This window comes from Talaromyces rugulosus, chromosome II (genome assembly GCF_013368755.1).
Source record: "Talaromyces rugulosus chromosome II, complete sequence".
NCBI classification, from domain to species: domain Eukaryota; kingdom Fungi; phylum Ascomycota; class Eurotiomycetes; order Eurotiales; family Trichocomaceae; genus Talaromyces; species Talaromyces rugulosus.
Genome location: NC_049562.1, coordinates 5,388,764 through 5,400,459, shown reverse-complemented (window position 1 = coordinate 5,400,459; position 11,696 = coordinate 5,388,764). Strand labels below are relative to the sequence as shown.

The following is an 11,696-nucleotide window of genomic DNA, read 5'->3' as shown; positions in this document are numbered from 1 at the left end:
CTGCGTATGCAAATCAAAAGACACCCAGGCTTGTCTACTGGCATGGCCGCTAGTTGATTGTCTTAGTGAACGTCTCATGATGCTTCCCCATCAGAACGCTTTTACCTCCCTGTCAGAAGCCGACGAACCAGTGGACGATGCTCGGGTTCCTCTTCCAAGTCATTCAACGGCCACAGCCTTTTGTGCAAGGCTAAACGGTTTTTATTCGTGCCGGCAAGGTCAAGGTAGTGATTTTTGTAGTCTCTGGCCCAGCGTTGTGCTGTCTCGAAATCCTCTGCGCGCACGCGGCCATCAAGAGGTATATCTGGGCAGTCTGTGCTGCTAAGTCGGTAGGCATCTTGGACCAAATGAAACGTCATTTGGAGCTCAGACCGAGCCAACATTTCATGCCCGTGTTTATTAAGTTCATCGGGTGTTTGACGAATGTCATGTCGGAGGCTTTTCTCCCCACTTGTGAGACCATAGTAATTGATGAAGTTGATTAAAGATTCCCGTAACTCGAAAATGTTCTCTGATTCGTATGCACGACGGATTGCCAAAAGTGGTGCAGTGAAAATGCGGTACTCCTTTGGATTCTTGTATATGCGGTCATAACGAACAGGGTCGGCCTCGCTTATTAACTCGCGATAGAGATCTTTTGGATGCTTTTCTTTCACATCCTTGGATAGAGTGTCAAACTTCGAGTCCAAGAAAGGAGGGTATGGAGGTTTCAGAATCGGCGGCGAAACCACGGTACCTTGCCATCCAGTTAGGCATGTTATTTTCATATTGTTAGGGTCGATGAATATGTTATCAAGGGTTAGGTTAGGGTGAGAAATTGTCGATAGGTCGTTCGGAGCATTTTCCCCAACACACCGATAAGCGGATAAAAATTGCGCAGTCAGTTTAGCGATATCCCGAGGATCCTCGATTTTTTTTATCGATTGAAAATAATTTGGTCGTTCCCACCCCATCTTCTGTACGAATCTTCGCTCGTTTCTGCCTAAACATTTGGCATAGTGAGACATAGAGTGAACTTTCATAAAGTATTCAGTCAGAAACTCGATAGGAAAGATGAAATTAAAGGAGATGCACATACATGGACCATGGTGTTCTTTCATTAATTTCCGTCGGTGGTAAAGTCCCCGATCTACCGAGGGACCCATCGCAAAATCTAAAATAAAATCATTCCGAGAATTATAGCCTTCTTCGGATGGGGACATCGGTAGATTGTTTAGGCTATATAAACTTTTCAGTGAGCTCGAGGGCACGCCACTACCAGTCAGGTATCTTCTGAGGTAAAGGCCGCCGTGATGTGGGAATTTGATCGCTCCGAGTTTTTTTTCAATATCGACAACCTGTTTGACAATATAACGCTGTGTTTCTCGGTCCATATTGGACCAAAACTGGCGAAGCGGTAGTCCAACAGCCCTGTCTTCAAGGATCCATTCAGCACCTACGTCATTCTCGTGCCGAAAATCCCAGTCATACATGTACGGTATGGGAATGGAGTCCATTGCCAAAGAGATAAACCTGCGTGTTGCTACTTCAGAAGCAACCGTAAAGTAAGAAGGCCCGGCAATAGGGTTGGGAAGACGTGCAATGACCTGGCCGCCGTCGTCCATTGTCAAAAGTAACGTCTTGTTGCTATCTCCTTCCAGAAGCTTTGTTATTTTGACACCTGTGATTGTCAGTCGATTACTGAGCAGTACTCGGTTTGAAGAAGGGGAGCTGAACTTGCATTTTTTTCTTCCGGGTTTGGGCTTCCATTTACGCAGGACTCGGTAGATCAACGCATCAAGATTGAACTTGACGTATCGAATGTCCCGTTCTTCTCGGTCATTGCGACTGAACCGGAATTAGCTTCTATGAAACCAAGAGACAATGGAAGCATAATGAATGAAAAAGGGTTACATACAGCCACCTGTGGCGCTGATATGAAAAAAGATCGTCTTCCTTAATGGGTTCTTCTGCGGAGTCACAAAATCAGTAAATAGCTGGCCATTGTATTTTAGACAAACGAACCAGATCCATCCTCTAGCATTCTGAAGAGGGCAGGCTTGGAAGTTGTGCTGTTGCATCTGTTGCAGATCAAATGCGACTGGCGCCAGCTTCGGGAGCAAAGCCGGCGCCATGTGGACAGCACGGCAAAAGAACGCATGTCGTTATCATCACCGCCTTCGCTTTGCTGAATCTGGGGTTATAAATATATCAAGGGAGGTGGATTCATGAAGCCATCACCGGGTATTCCGTCGAAGGCTCAGTTGCTTGGAAGAATGAATGTATAACGAGGTGATCGAAAAGAAATTTGGGCTTCGATCCCTGGACCGATTGGCGCTATTCCTAATATGGAATAGCAATAACAATAACACTAGTCCTGTTACGGCTAGCGTGATTCACGTCGACTCCTGTCAGTATGGGCCAATCATATGCGCCGCTGAGTAGTCAACGTACATATCACTCGTGAAAAAGAACATTTGTTTGCGGAAGAGTCCGTGGAGAGTTCTGATCAAGGTCAGTGAAGATATCTTTGATATATTTTATATCTAGTTTTGATGGCACCTGCAAGCTATATGCCCATTATGTCGCTAAGGCGCAGGTCCCTGACAATTTGCATCGAAATGTGATCACTGTTTAGATACATGTGTAGACAAATATTTGGACTCATGCGTTTAGAAAAACAGAAATAAGGCCGAAAGACTTCCTCAATATATCTTTGACTCATCTAACACCTCCTAGGGGTGCAGACTGTTTACACAAAGTGGATCACACATTTTCCCATTGGCCCTTTTCTATTGTTTTGTGTGAGGTCCTCTGTTTCTTTGTTCTCAAAAGGAAGGCATCCTAATTTGTCAAAATAAGTGTTTTCTTCTTCTGCTTCATCCACACAGAGCAAACCACACCTTCACATATACCTTTGTCTTGCAGGACAAAAGCTTGAAAGTGCTATTCAACAAAGATTACTCGCTTCGTCAAAACACCATATTCTTTTCAAAATGCCGACCCCAAACGCAACACGCCTAAACAAATACCTTGAGATATTGGCCATCAACGAAACCAAGTTCGTCAAGATTCGTCTGTACATTCGCCAGAAAATTCGCCCCAAGTTACTTGATATCGGCAACTTGCAGGGGCCGAAATATGAAGAATTCCTTGTGGACTACTTTTTCCCTGTTCTGAAGAGGCGTTTCCACAAGATTTTCACTGGCGACTGCTTTGAAAATTCACACACCAAACATGCCATGGCGATTCGCCGACTCCTCATGCTTGAGAAGCAGTACTACCGCCGAAAGGAGGGCCTTACTAAGTGAAGTCCCAAGGTTTGTTATCTTCTTCAACGTACTTCCAACCTGTAATATGCTCATGTTTCTAATTTTTAGATTGCCATCTACCGATGAAAACATCTACAGCACAATGGTATTGTTTCATGGCAGAAATATTTTGAAAGGTTTCATTATTGGGTGGTCTTGGAAGAAAACCTCATGGCTATTGGACTCTGTGGAATTCTACACTTTTCCCTGCACACAGTGTCTGCTATACTTATCACATCAGTTCTCTGTGGTTTGGAAAATTTTTGGAATCTTATTATCTATTCTTTTGGCATGCGTTAGATCCTTACGGGCTGTGTTATCGGGTTTCTTTGGTGAGGACGACTGATAACAGAAAAAAATACGACTTGTTCTATCCACACTTTACGTTAGGGCATTTCTCTTTTTGTGTCTAGAATAGCCCTTAATATTTGATAGTAGGAATTGGAATGTATTTCTTACAAAATCACATCGTCTGATTGTGCTGTAGGATTTTGCTGTCAAATGGTGCATATTGTATAAAGGAGAAGGGTAGAGGCTGGGGTAAAGATTTCTGTTCTTCGTAAGATTGGAATGACAGCAGGTGCTTATAAACAACGCAAAAGATTCGATCATTGTAGGACACCCGTCAATCTGATAAAGGACCAGCCAACTTTTGAAAATTAATATATTTGTTTGGTATCAAATGTTAAGTGTAAAAAATATATATGAACGAAAGAAGTAATGAGCATACCAGAACAAAGAACCACATAATACACATGCGCAATTTAGACAATCATCCCTAGAAAAGAAAAGAAAAGAGAAGCCATGACAAGTATGAATTACATCACAGCAATAGCTGCAAGAACGGCGCCACCAAGTCCCATGGAGAGACCCATCGGGATAGACATTGCTGGTGCAATCGAGTCGGGTAAATTGCCAGAGCTACCAGATGACGATCCCGAGCTGCTGGAATCGCCAGATGAGCCAGAGTCGCCGGAAGAAGAGCCCGACGAAGAACCTGACGAGGAGCCTGATGAGGAGTCTGAAGAGGATGTTTCAACAGAGCTGTCGGCAGATGTAGATGAATCTGAAGGAAGATCACCAATGCTGCCGAGACCTGACGTCGATGTTGGGGTAGATGGGGAAGCAGTGGTAGAATCAGAGCCGTCAGAACCAGAAGAACCAGAAGAGCCAGAAGAACCAGAACCGGAGCCAGAATCATCTGATGGGCAGTAGGTGTTGGAGTCACTGGGGTCGTAGCAGTTTGTGCCATCGGAGCATTCGATGTATCCCGAGCCGAAGCAGCTTGAGCAGCTCTCTCCGTAGCAATAGTCAGTATCGCCGCCAGCAGAGCCAGAACTAGAGCCGCCAGAGCCAGAACCATCAGAACCCGAAGAACCAGAACCAGAACCAGAACCGGAACCAGAGCCGGAACCAGAAGAACCAGAACTGGAGCCACTGGATGAGTCGTCACAGCTGGTTGTCGAGTCATTCGGGTCGTAGCAGGTCACACCATCAGAGCATTCAACGTAATCAGGGCCAAAGCAGCTTTGGCATGTCGCCCCATAGCCCGAGCAGTAGTCTGAGTCGCCGGCAGAGCCCTGACGAGCCATCAGCTGGTGGCTGATGGCAAGACCCTTGTGCAGTGTTTTGGGCTCTTCGCGGACCAGGAGAGCGGGAGAGGTCTTGAGTGTGGATTTGTGGTATTGCTTGTGTCCAGCGACCACCGTCGCGGCCGAAAGGGCAAGGAGAGAGATTTCGGAAAAGCGCATCGTGTCGGTGTATGTTCGAGACTTGAAAAATCAATGGAAAAGGTTGGTAAAATGAGAGGAGAAGTAGTTTTTATATATGCGGGATCCTGAACTGGGTAAAGATGAGGAGAGAATGAGGCACTGGTATCTCCCCGGGGCAAGAAGACCATGGTGCCATATTTATAATTTTCTGGCCTTCTCTCCTCTCCTCCTTTTCCTTTCCTGTTCTCGTGAATACGGGCTGACCACGGGGTGGGAGCAGTGGCTGCGGCTCCCATTCGTTTACTTCGCACGAACTCTTCCCAAAGAGGAAAGGCAGCTCACCGAGCCTCAACAATAGCCTTCGGGGAGACAGTCCGTAAATAGCGCCAAGAAGAAACACTACTGAAGCGAGATGATATTTCCAGCGGCCAGCTGATGGAATACGAGGTGCCAAGACATGGTAAACCCTATGTGCTGTCATGGTGCCTTCTCGGGAGCCCAAGCCCACATGTCTTTGCTAAATACGGCAAGGCTTTCTCGTGTTAAAAGAGTGATCTGCGTCCTATCAGGCCCTCCGGTCAGCTCCCATGCGGTCGAGGATACGAGGCTCTAACTCGACTTGGTGCTATTTGGAGTAAGCTAAATCTCGGTCAATGTTTAATTTCAAGTCGCGATGCCTTATTTTCTTAAGTATGTTGAGCCGCGCTAGAACTAAGTATCATGAGTTGTGGTGATACTCCTCGGAGAAGTCGTAAAAAATACAGACACCCGGTCAGTCGCACTTCAGGAAGTTAGCCAAGTGAAAAGAAAAGGGGTCAAACGCCTCTATCGCAGAATAATCAAAGCGACAGGGTATGCGGCGCTAAACGAGGGCTACATTAGTAGCTGAATGAGCCGCAGCCCATCCCCATCTGCGCCAACAGAGAAAAAGCTTCTTGGCAAAATGCGTTGGGCAAAGACTAGCGACGTTATTATTAATAATATTACTTGTCCAAATAGAAGCGCAGCATGTCAAAATATGTATGAAGGAGTAGTCAGATTGTCCGGCCTCGACTCGAGAACTTTAAGCGCCGTGTCATAAGCATAACTTAAAAGTTACATATGACAACTATCCATAGCTACAGATATTTTGTAGTAGTACTACTAGTAGTTGGTGAGTTATCGCTTGTTGAAATATTTTCTTTAAGTTTTTTCCCTTCACAATGACTCGTACATCGCGGAGAATCGAGCGCCAGTCACGCGCCCAAAAAGTTAAAACGTGGCGAAGCAAGAGCCTTTCTTGTCATGAATATTTTTTTTGCCAAGGATGTTCGATAAGGATGGCTGTATTTAATTTTCTTTTTCTTTCTTGTTTAATTTCCATCTCGCAACTAACTACTTCGTACCTAGCCTTGTAAGATATAGGAGTCCCAACACAGATTTTCTAGATTTTAATTCATCTATAATTGAAACGCTTTATCCCAATCCACCAATAGTATTAGAATGGACTAGAAACGTGCTATTTTTATTTTTATTTTATTCTGGGGCATTTGACTTCGTAAGTACTGTTGATAGGAATAGCAGCTCCGGCATCGTATGCAATTAGGGTTGTCAGGTCATCTGATCTTCAACGAGCGAATTATTAATTATTACCAAGCGACTCCTCATATACTTCCAATACTTGATGACTGTGGAAATATGGAAACTGTAATAATATATTACGTCGCTTCAGATTCTGTTTATCATACGAAGGTTTATGGCCAAGAAAGGCACCGCCGGTTGGTATCCCCATCTAGAGAGAGATAGACTTTAGTAACAAACCAGTCAGCCCGATGTCGGAGTAACAAAAATCCCACAAATTTTAGCGCCGTCATTATACATTCCTAAAATGACATGTCTTCTTCAACGTTCCCAAAGTCTGTTGTAGGCTACTGGTTCTGCGTTTCAGGCACATGACATCTATCGATTTCGACGGTAAAACCACAGATAATATTCTAACTAGTATCTTCCGAATACCCTTATTACATATAATGTGTTCCAGCAAATTGTACGGTGATGAAATTTCAGCTTCTTCTACCGGTATTCCACAATCAGATATTTTGTTTTTTCTCCTGTCTCCGGCATGTATCATTTCATGGGTAAGTTGACAGAACACTAACCCTAAATTTCATTCGCTGTGTAATACCTGGGTCATATTGATTGGTGGTATTAATTGATGTCTGTGGTAGTATTATTAGTCAACTGGTTGACATGGACAATCTTAATTAACCAACGAACATTGATAGGCCAAGTGACATATTTAGTAGAAGGGGTTCCATGATATTATATTCATTTTCATATCAATTCATATGTTGATTTTATTGAACATACACTTACGACTTCAAATGTTTACCAATACTTATGTAAAAAAAAATTATATAAAACCATCAAACATACATCGGTTATCCAGTTGTTGACAACGCCTTACCAACAGAAACATACATCATTCCTACGGGAATAACGTTGTTCCGCATGGTAGCTACCCCTCGGCGGGGGCTGTGGCTTTGTTATTTCACAACCCACTGCCCTCGAGCATCCAAAAGTATACCGTGGTGCTAAGAAAGCTATTTATATACTGGAAATTTTAAAACGTCCATAATGGCAGCTACAACAACGGCACAGTTCGGGACATGGAAGAGTCCTATCACAGTGGAGACCATCACTGCGGAAAGCAGTGATATAATTGAAGTAGCCACAACTGTAGGCCTCCGCATTGGCTCTCTATATAAATATATGAAGCTAACACCAGATTACCCGGGCTTGGGTTTTCCACGGATACGAAGCCTGATGGAAAGATCTACACAGTTGAGGCCCCACCCAGCGTGGATGGGAGATGCACCATTTTTGAGTACCAACAAGGAGCGCGTCATGAAGTGCTACCAGCTACCTATAGTGCTCGGACCGCTGTATATGGATACGGTGGATCTGCACTGGCAGTAACGACAAAAGGAGCCGTGATTTTTGCGGATTGGAAAACCAAAGGAGTCTTCTCCCTCGACCCTGCCACGCAGAATGTGACACCTGTGGTGGATACAGATCCCCAGGTATTCTTTGCCGACTTCGACGCCCATCCGATAAATTCACAGTGGATCCTAGCAATTCGCGAAGACCATCATGTCCAACCGGAGGAGAAGAATACTCTAGTTGCTTTGAATACTTCAGATCGCAGTGTCCATGTTTTGGCTTCAGGAGCCGACTTTTATTCGTCGGCCCGGTTTAATCCTGCTGGAGATCGTATCTGCTGGATCCAGTGGAGCCATCCTGATATGCCATGGACGGGTACTAGGCTATTTGTCGGTTCGTGGACAGGGGACGGCACAGTTACCGACGTGAAGGAGATTGATGGCGAAGCACGTAATGTAAGTATCAATAAAGCAAAATGGGGGCCTGATGGAACACTCTTCTATACGAGCGATCGCTCAGGTTACTGGCAACTTCAAGCGCTACGCCAGGGGTCTGAGAAGCCGCAACCCATTGTGCTTAGTGGGCTTGAAAAGGGCGAATTCTCCTCGCCCGAATGGATTTTAGGCAGGTGAGTGGCCCCGTTAGATTAAAAAAATTCTATAAAACTGACGAATAATGATTAGCTCCACATTCATACTCCTCACGGAGGACGCATTGATTGCCACCTGGACTAAGGATGCACGAGAGATTCTACTTTCGATTCAACTGTCTACTTCAACATATTCGACCCTTTCGGAAAGTCTTACAGGAATAGCAAACAAAGCGTTACAGAGGCTATCTGACAAGGAATTTGTGGTCATCGCGAACAGCCCTACTAAGCCCAAAGCTCTTTACCGTATTGAACTCAGCCAATCTCAACCGCAATTAAACGTCTTAAGGTCATCTCTATCTTTAGATATATCTGAAGAATTCTACTCCAAGGCAGAACATATCTCGTTCCCCCGCACACAAGGTTCGGGTAAACTTGGAACCATCGCTCATGCTTTCTTCTTTCCACCACAAAATGCGAACTATAGCGGGACGCCAGGAACTCTTCCGCCATTGATTATTGAAATGCATGGCGGACCAACTGCCAACGTGAGTCCAGGATTATCGCTCCAATGGCAGTATTATACTTCTAGAGGGTATGCTATGGCTATGCCGAACTATGCCGGCTCTTCTGGATATGGACGTGATTACCGCGACTCCTTAGACGGTGCATGGGGAGCTCTAGACCCAGCTGATGCGGCTAGCTGCGTTGATTATCTTGTCAGTACAGGCCGCGTGGACGTATCTCGTGTAGGGATTATGGGAGGCAGCTCCGGTGGACATGCAGCCCTCGAGGCCATCTGGATGTTCCCATCCACCTGGTCTGCAGCAGTGAGTCGATACGGTATCAGTGACCTGGAAAGACTTGTTGTCGACACTCATAAATTCGAAAAACATTATGCTTTCCGCCTACTGTTCGGGGAAACCGTACCGGATGACGAGGATCAACGCCGCGTGGTATATCGAGAGCGTAGTCCACGTTTTCATTCTGAGCAGATTACGGCCCCTGTTTTACTTTTACAGGGCAGCGAAGACAAGGCAGTCCCGCCGAGCCAAACAGAGATGATGGTTCGAAGCATCAGAGAGAACGGTAAAATAGCCGAAATGATTCTCTTCGAGGGAGAAGGGCATGGGTTCCGAGGCCTTGATAACCAACGCAGGGCTTTCAAAGAACAAGATTTCTGGTGGCAGAAATACCTGGTCCGAGAAGATGACCACGCTTAATGTGTATCAATTGATAATCTCGTTTTCGACACCATTAAAATTCATTCGAACGGGAGAGTAGAGTTTGCATTATCATCTCTAGAACCATGAATACATATTCTGTGATAGACATAAATCTAACCTGGTTGTTGACTCATGGTACAAGTCACGGGTTCTACACAGAGGCTCTGATAGTACTTTGGTTAGAAGATAAAAACTATTACCCTAAGGAGCTTGATAGGTACTAAAAAAAATAAAGGGCTTCTATAAACATATCTAGATACAAGTAGTGCTTGCGAAACGGCCCGAGCGCTTCTATAGGATGGCACGAGCAACCTTGTAAAAGAAACTCGGTGAAAGCAAACTCTATGACATAGTATGCCTAATGAATTCGAGGTTGTATAGGTTTTCGAATATGTTGCTCTGGTCCAACTTGCCCCACCCGACGACTTAGGCGGCGCCCATTGAGTGCGCTAAGCTGTAGAGAGTTAGGATGGCGTGATGCCTTTTGCCCAACCTTTAGATTCACCGCAATAACTATTCAGTGATGGAATAATACAAGGAACAATTACATGCTACAGATGGCTGACCAGAGGATATCGACAAAATCACAACTTGGTTTGACCATCTTCCAGCTTCTTCTTGAACAAAGCTCACCAGACTATTGCAGGCTGTATAGTTTGTCGGTCTAGAAAGGTATGCTGAAAGTCTTGATCAAGACAACCCCTGTTTACATACAAAAAATCTTAATTGATCCTTATTGATTGTATTCTCGTATAGGTTAAGTGTGACCAAACAGGGATACGATGCCGCAATTGTCTCCGACTTGGCGTGCAGTGTCCTGGCTATGATGATGCATCTGGTACCCTGTCTCGAGATGACATGCGCTCATGGGTTGAGGACATCTACCACACATCAGGAATTGAGAAAAGGCGCGTCGGATCATGCAAAGAATGTCGAACTTCCAAGAACAGATGCTCTCGGGGTCGCCCGAAGTGCCGCCGGTGTACACAAAAGTCTTTGAAATGCAGTTATCCACTGTCAAACAATGACTTTCAACATCGGTCTTCAGTTCATACTGTGGATCAAGACCCCCCAGAAGACGTATCTGAGTTATCGTCGTCTACCGATAATATAGCATGGTATAGTCGCTACCTTGTATTTTCTAGGTGTTTTAAATGGCTGATTCTCATGGTTGACAAGGCTTTACGAAGCTTCCCTACCAGAAGAAAAGGACAGGCTACAAATTGTCTTCGATCTATTCTTTAGTCGAATAGCTGCCCTGCGATGCCTTGGCTTTATCCATAAGCCCTCTTTTTTACAATCTTTCGACCGAGGATCTGTTGTAGACGACTTTGGGGAGGCCCTCGTACTAATAATATCTGCTTTAGGCGCGAGGTAAATTTTTTTTCTTTTTTCCTTCGATTTCACTAGCTTCATCTCTCAGTTCTCTATCTTCGTGAAAATGCTAACACATCTAGTGTATATGTGCAGGATAATATTGAGTCTCTGAAGTTGAACGACGGCATGATCCCTGGAAGTCTCTGGGCAATAAAAGCTCAAGAATTGGCTATGCGAGATATTTCATGTCCTTCGGCCACCACATTGATGGTTAGTTAACCACCCTGTCATCAAACTTTTCCCTGTAGCTAATACCTATATGACCTTAAGACGATGATTCTTATTTCGGAGTACGCCACAAGGTTCGACCAACATGCTCTGTCCTTTATCACATGGGGGTGTTCTTATGAAATCATGCGTCTGCTCGGGTTTGATTCTCCTGAGAGGAGTGCTAGACCCGTATCACCCACCGATATCAGACGAAACGAGACTAAAAGAAGGCTCCTATGGTCATGTTTTATTCTAGACAGCTGTATAGGATCTGGAATTGACGCCAATTTACGTTGGAAAGAGGAAGTACCAGCTGTCTTCCTCCCATCGTCTGACCACAGTTTCTTAGAACAGGCTCTGTTGGACGCCC

General features: G+C 44.9%; 4 protein-coding genes across 4 annotated transcripts; 2 read left to right on the top strand and 2 right to left on the bottom strand.

Moving 5' to 3' along the window:
• Positions 1-101: 101 nt before the first annotated feature.
• TRUGW13939_04341 (uncharacterized protein) lies at positions 102-2,140 on the bottom strand (the record flags this gene model as incomplete). The annotated part of the gene is made up of 4 exons (XM_035487518.1): positions 102-1,015; positions 1,079-1,827; positions 1,898-1,949; positions 2,005-2,140. The coding sequence occupies 4 exons, from the start codon at positions 2,138-2,140 to the stop codon at positions 102-104; spliced, it is 1,851 nt and encodes a 616-aa protein (XP_035343411.1).
• An 835-nt stretch (positions 2,141-2,975) lies between these two features.
• TRUGW13939_04340 (uncharacterized protein) lies at positions 2,976-3,290 on the top strand (the record flags this gene model as incomplete). Its single annotated transcript, XM_035487517.1, has 1 exon — positions 2,976-3,290. The coding sequence occupies one exon, from the start codon at positions 2,976-2,978 to the stop codon at positions 3,288-3,290; it is 315 nt and encodes a 104-aa protein (XP_035343410.1).
• Positions 3,291-4,108: 818 nt separating this feature from the next.
• Positions 4,109-5,041, bottom strand: TRUGW13939_04339 (uncharacterized protein; the record flags this gene model as incomplete). Its single annotated transcript, XM_035487516.1, has 1 exon — positions 4,109-5,041. One exon carries the CDS (start codon positions 5,039-5,041, stop codon positions 4,109-4,111), a length of 933 nt encoding a protein of 310 aa, XP_035343409.1.
• Positions 5,042-7,618: 2,577 nt separating this feature from the next.
• On the top strand, positions 7,619-9,736 carry TRUGW13939_04338 (uncharacterized protein; the record flags this gene model as incomplete). The annotated part of the gene is made up of 3 exons (XM_035487515.1): positions 7,619-7,720; positions 7,804-8,552; positions 8,608-9,736. The coding sequence occupies 3 exons, from the start codon at positions 7,619-7,621 to the stop codon at positions 9,734-9,736; spliced, it is 1,980 nt and encodes a 659-aa protein (XP_035343408.1).
• Positions 9,737-11,696: the final 1,960 nt, after the last annotated feature.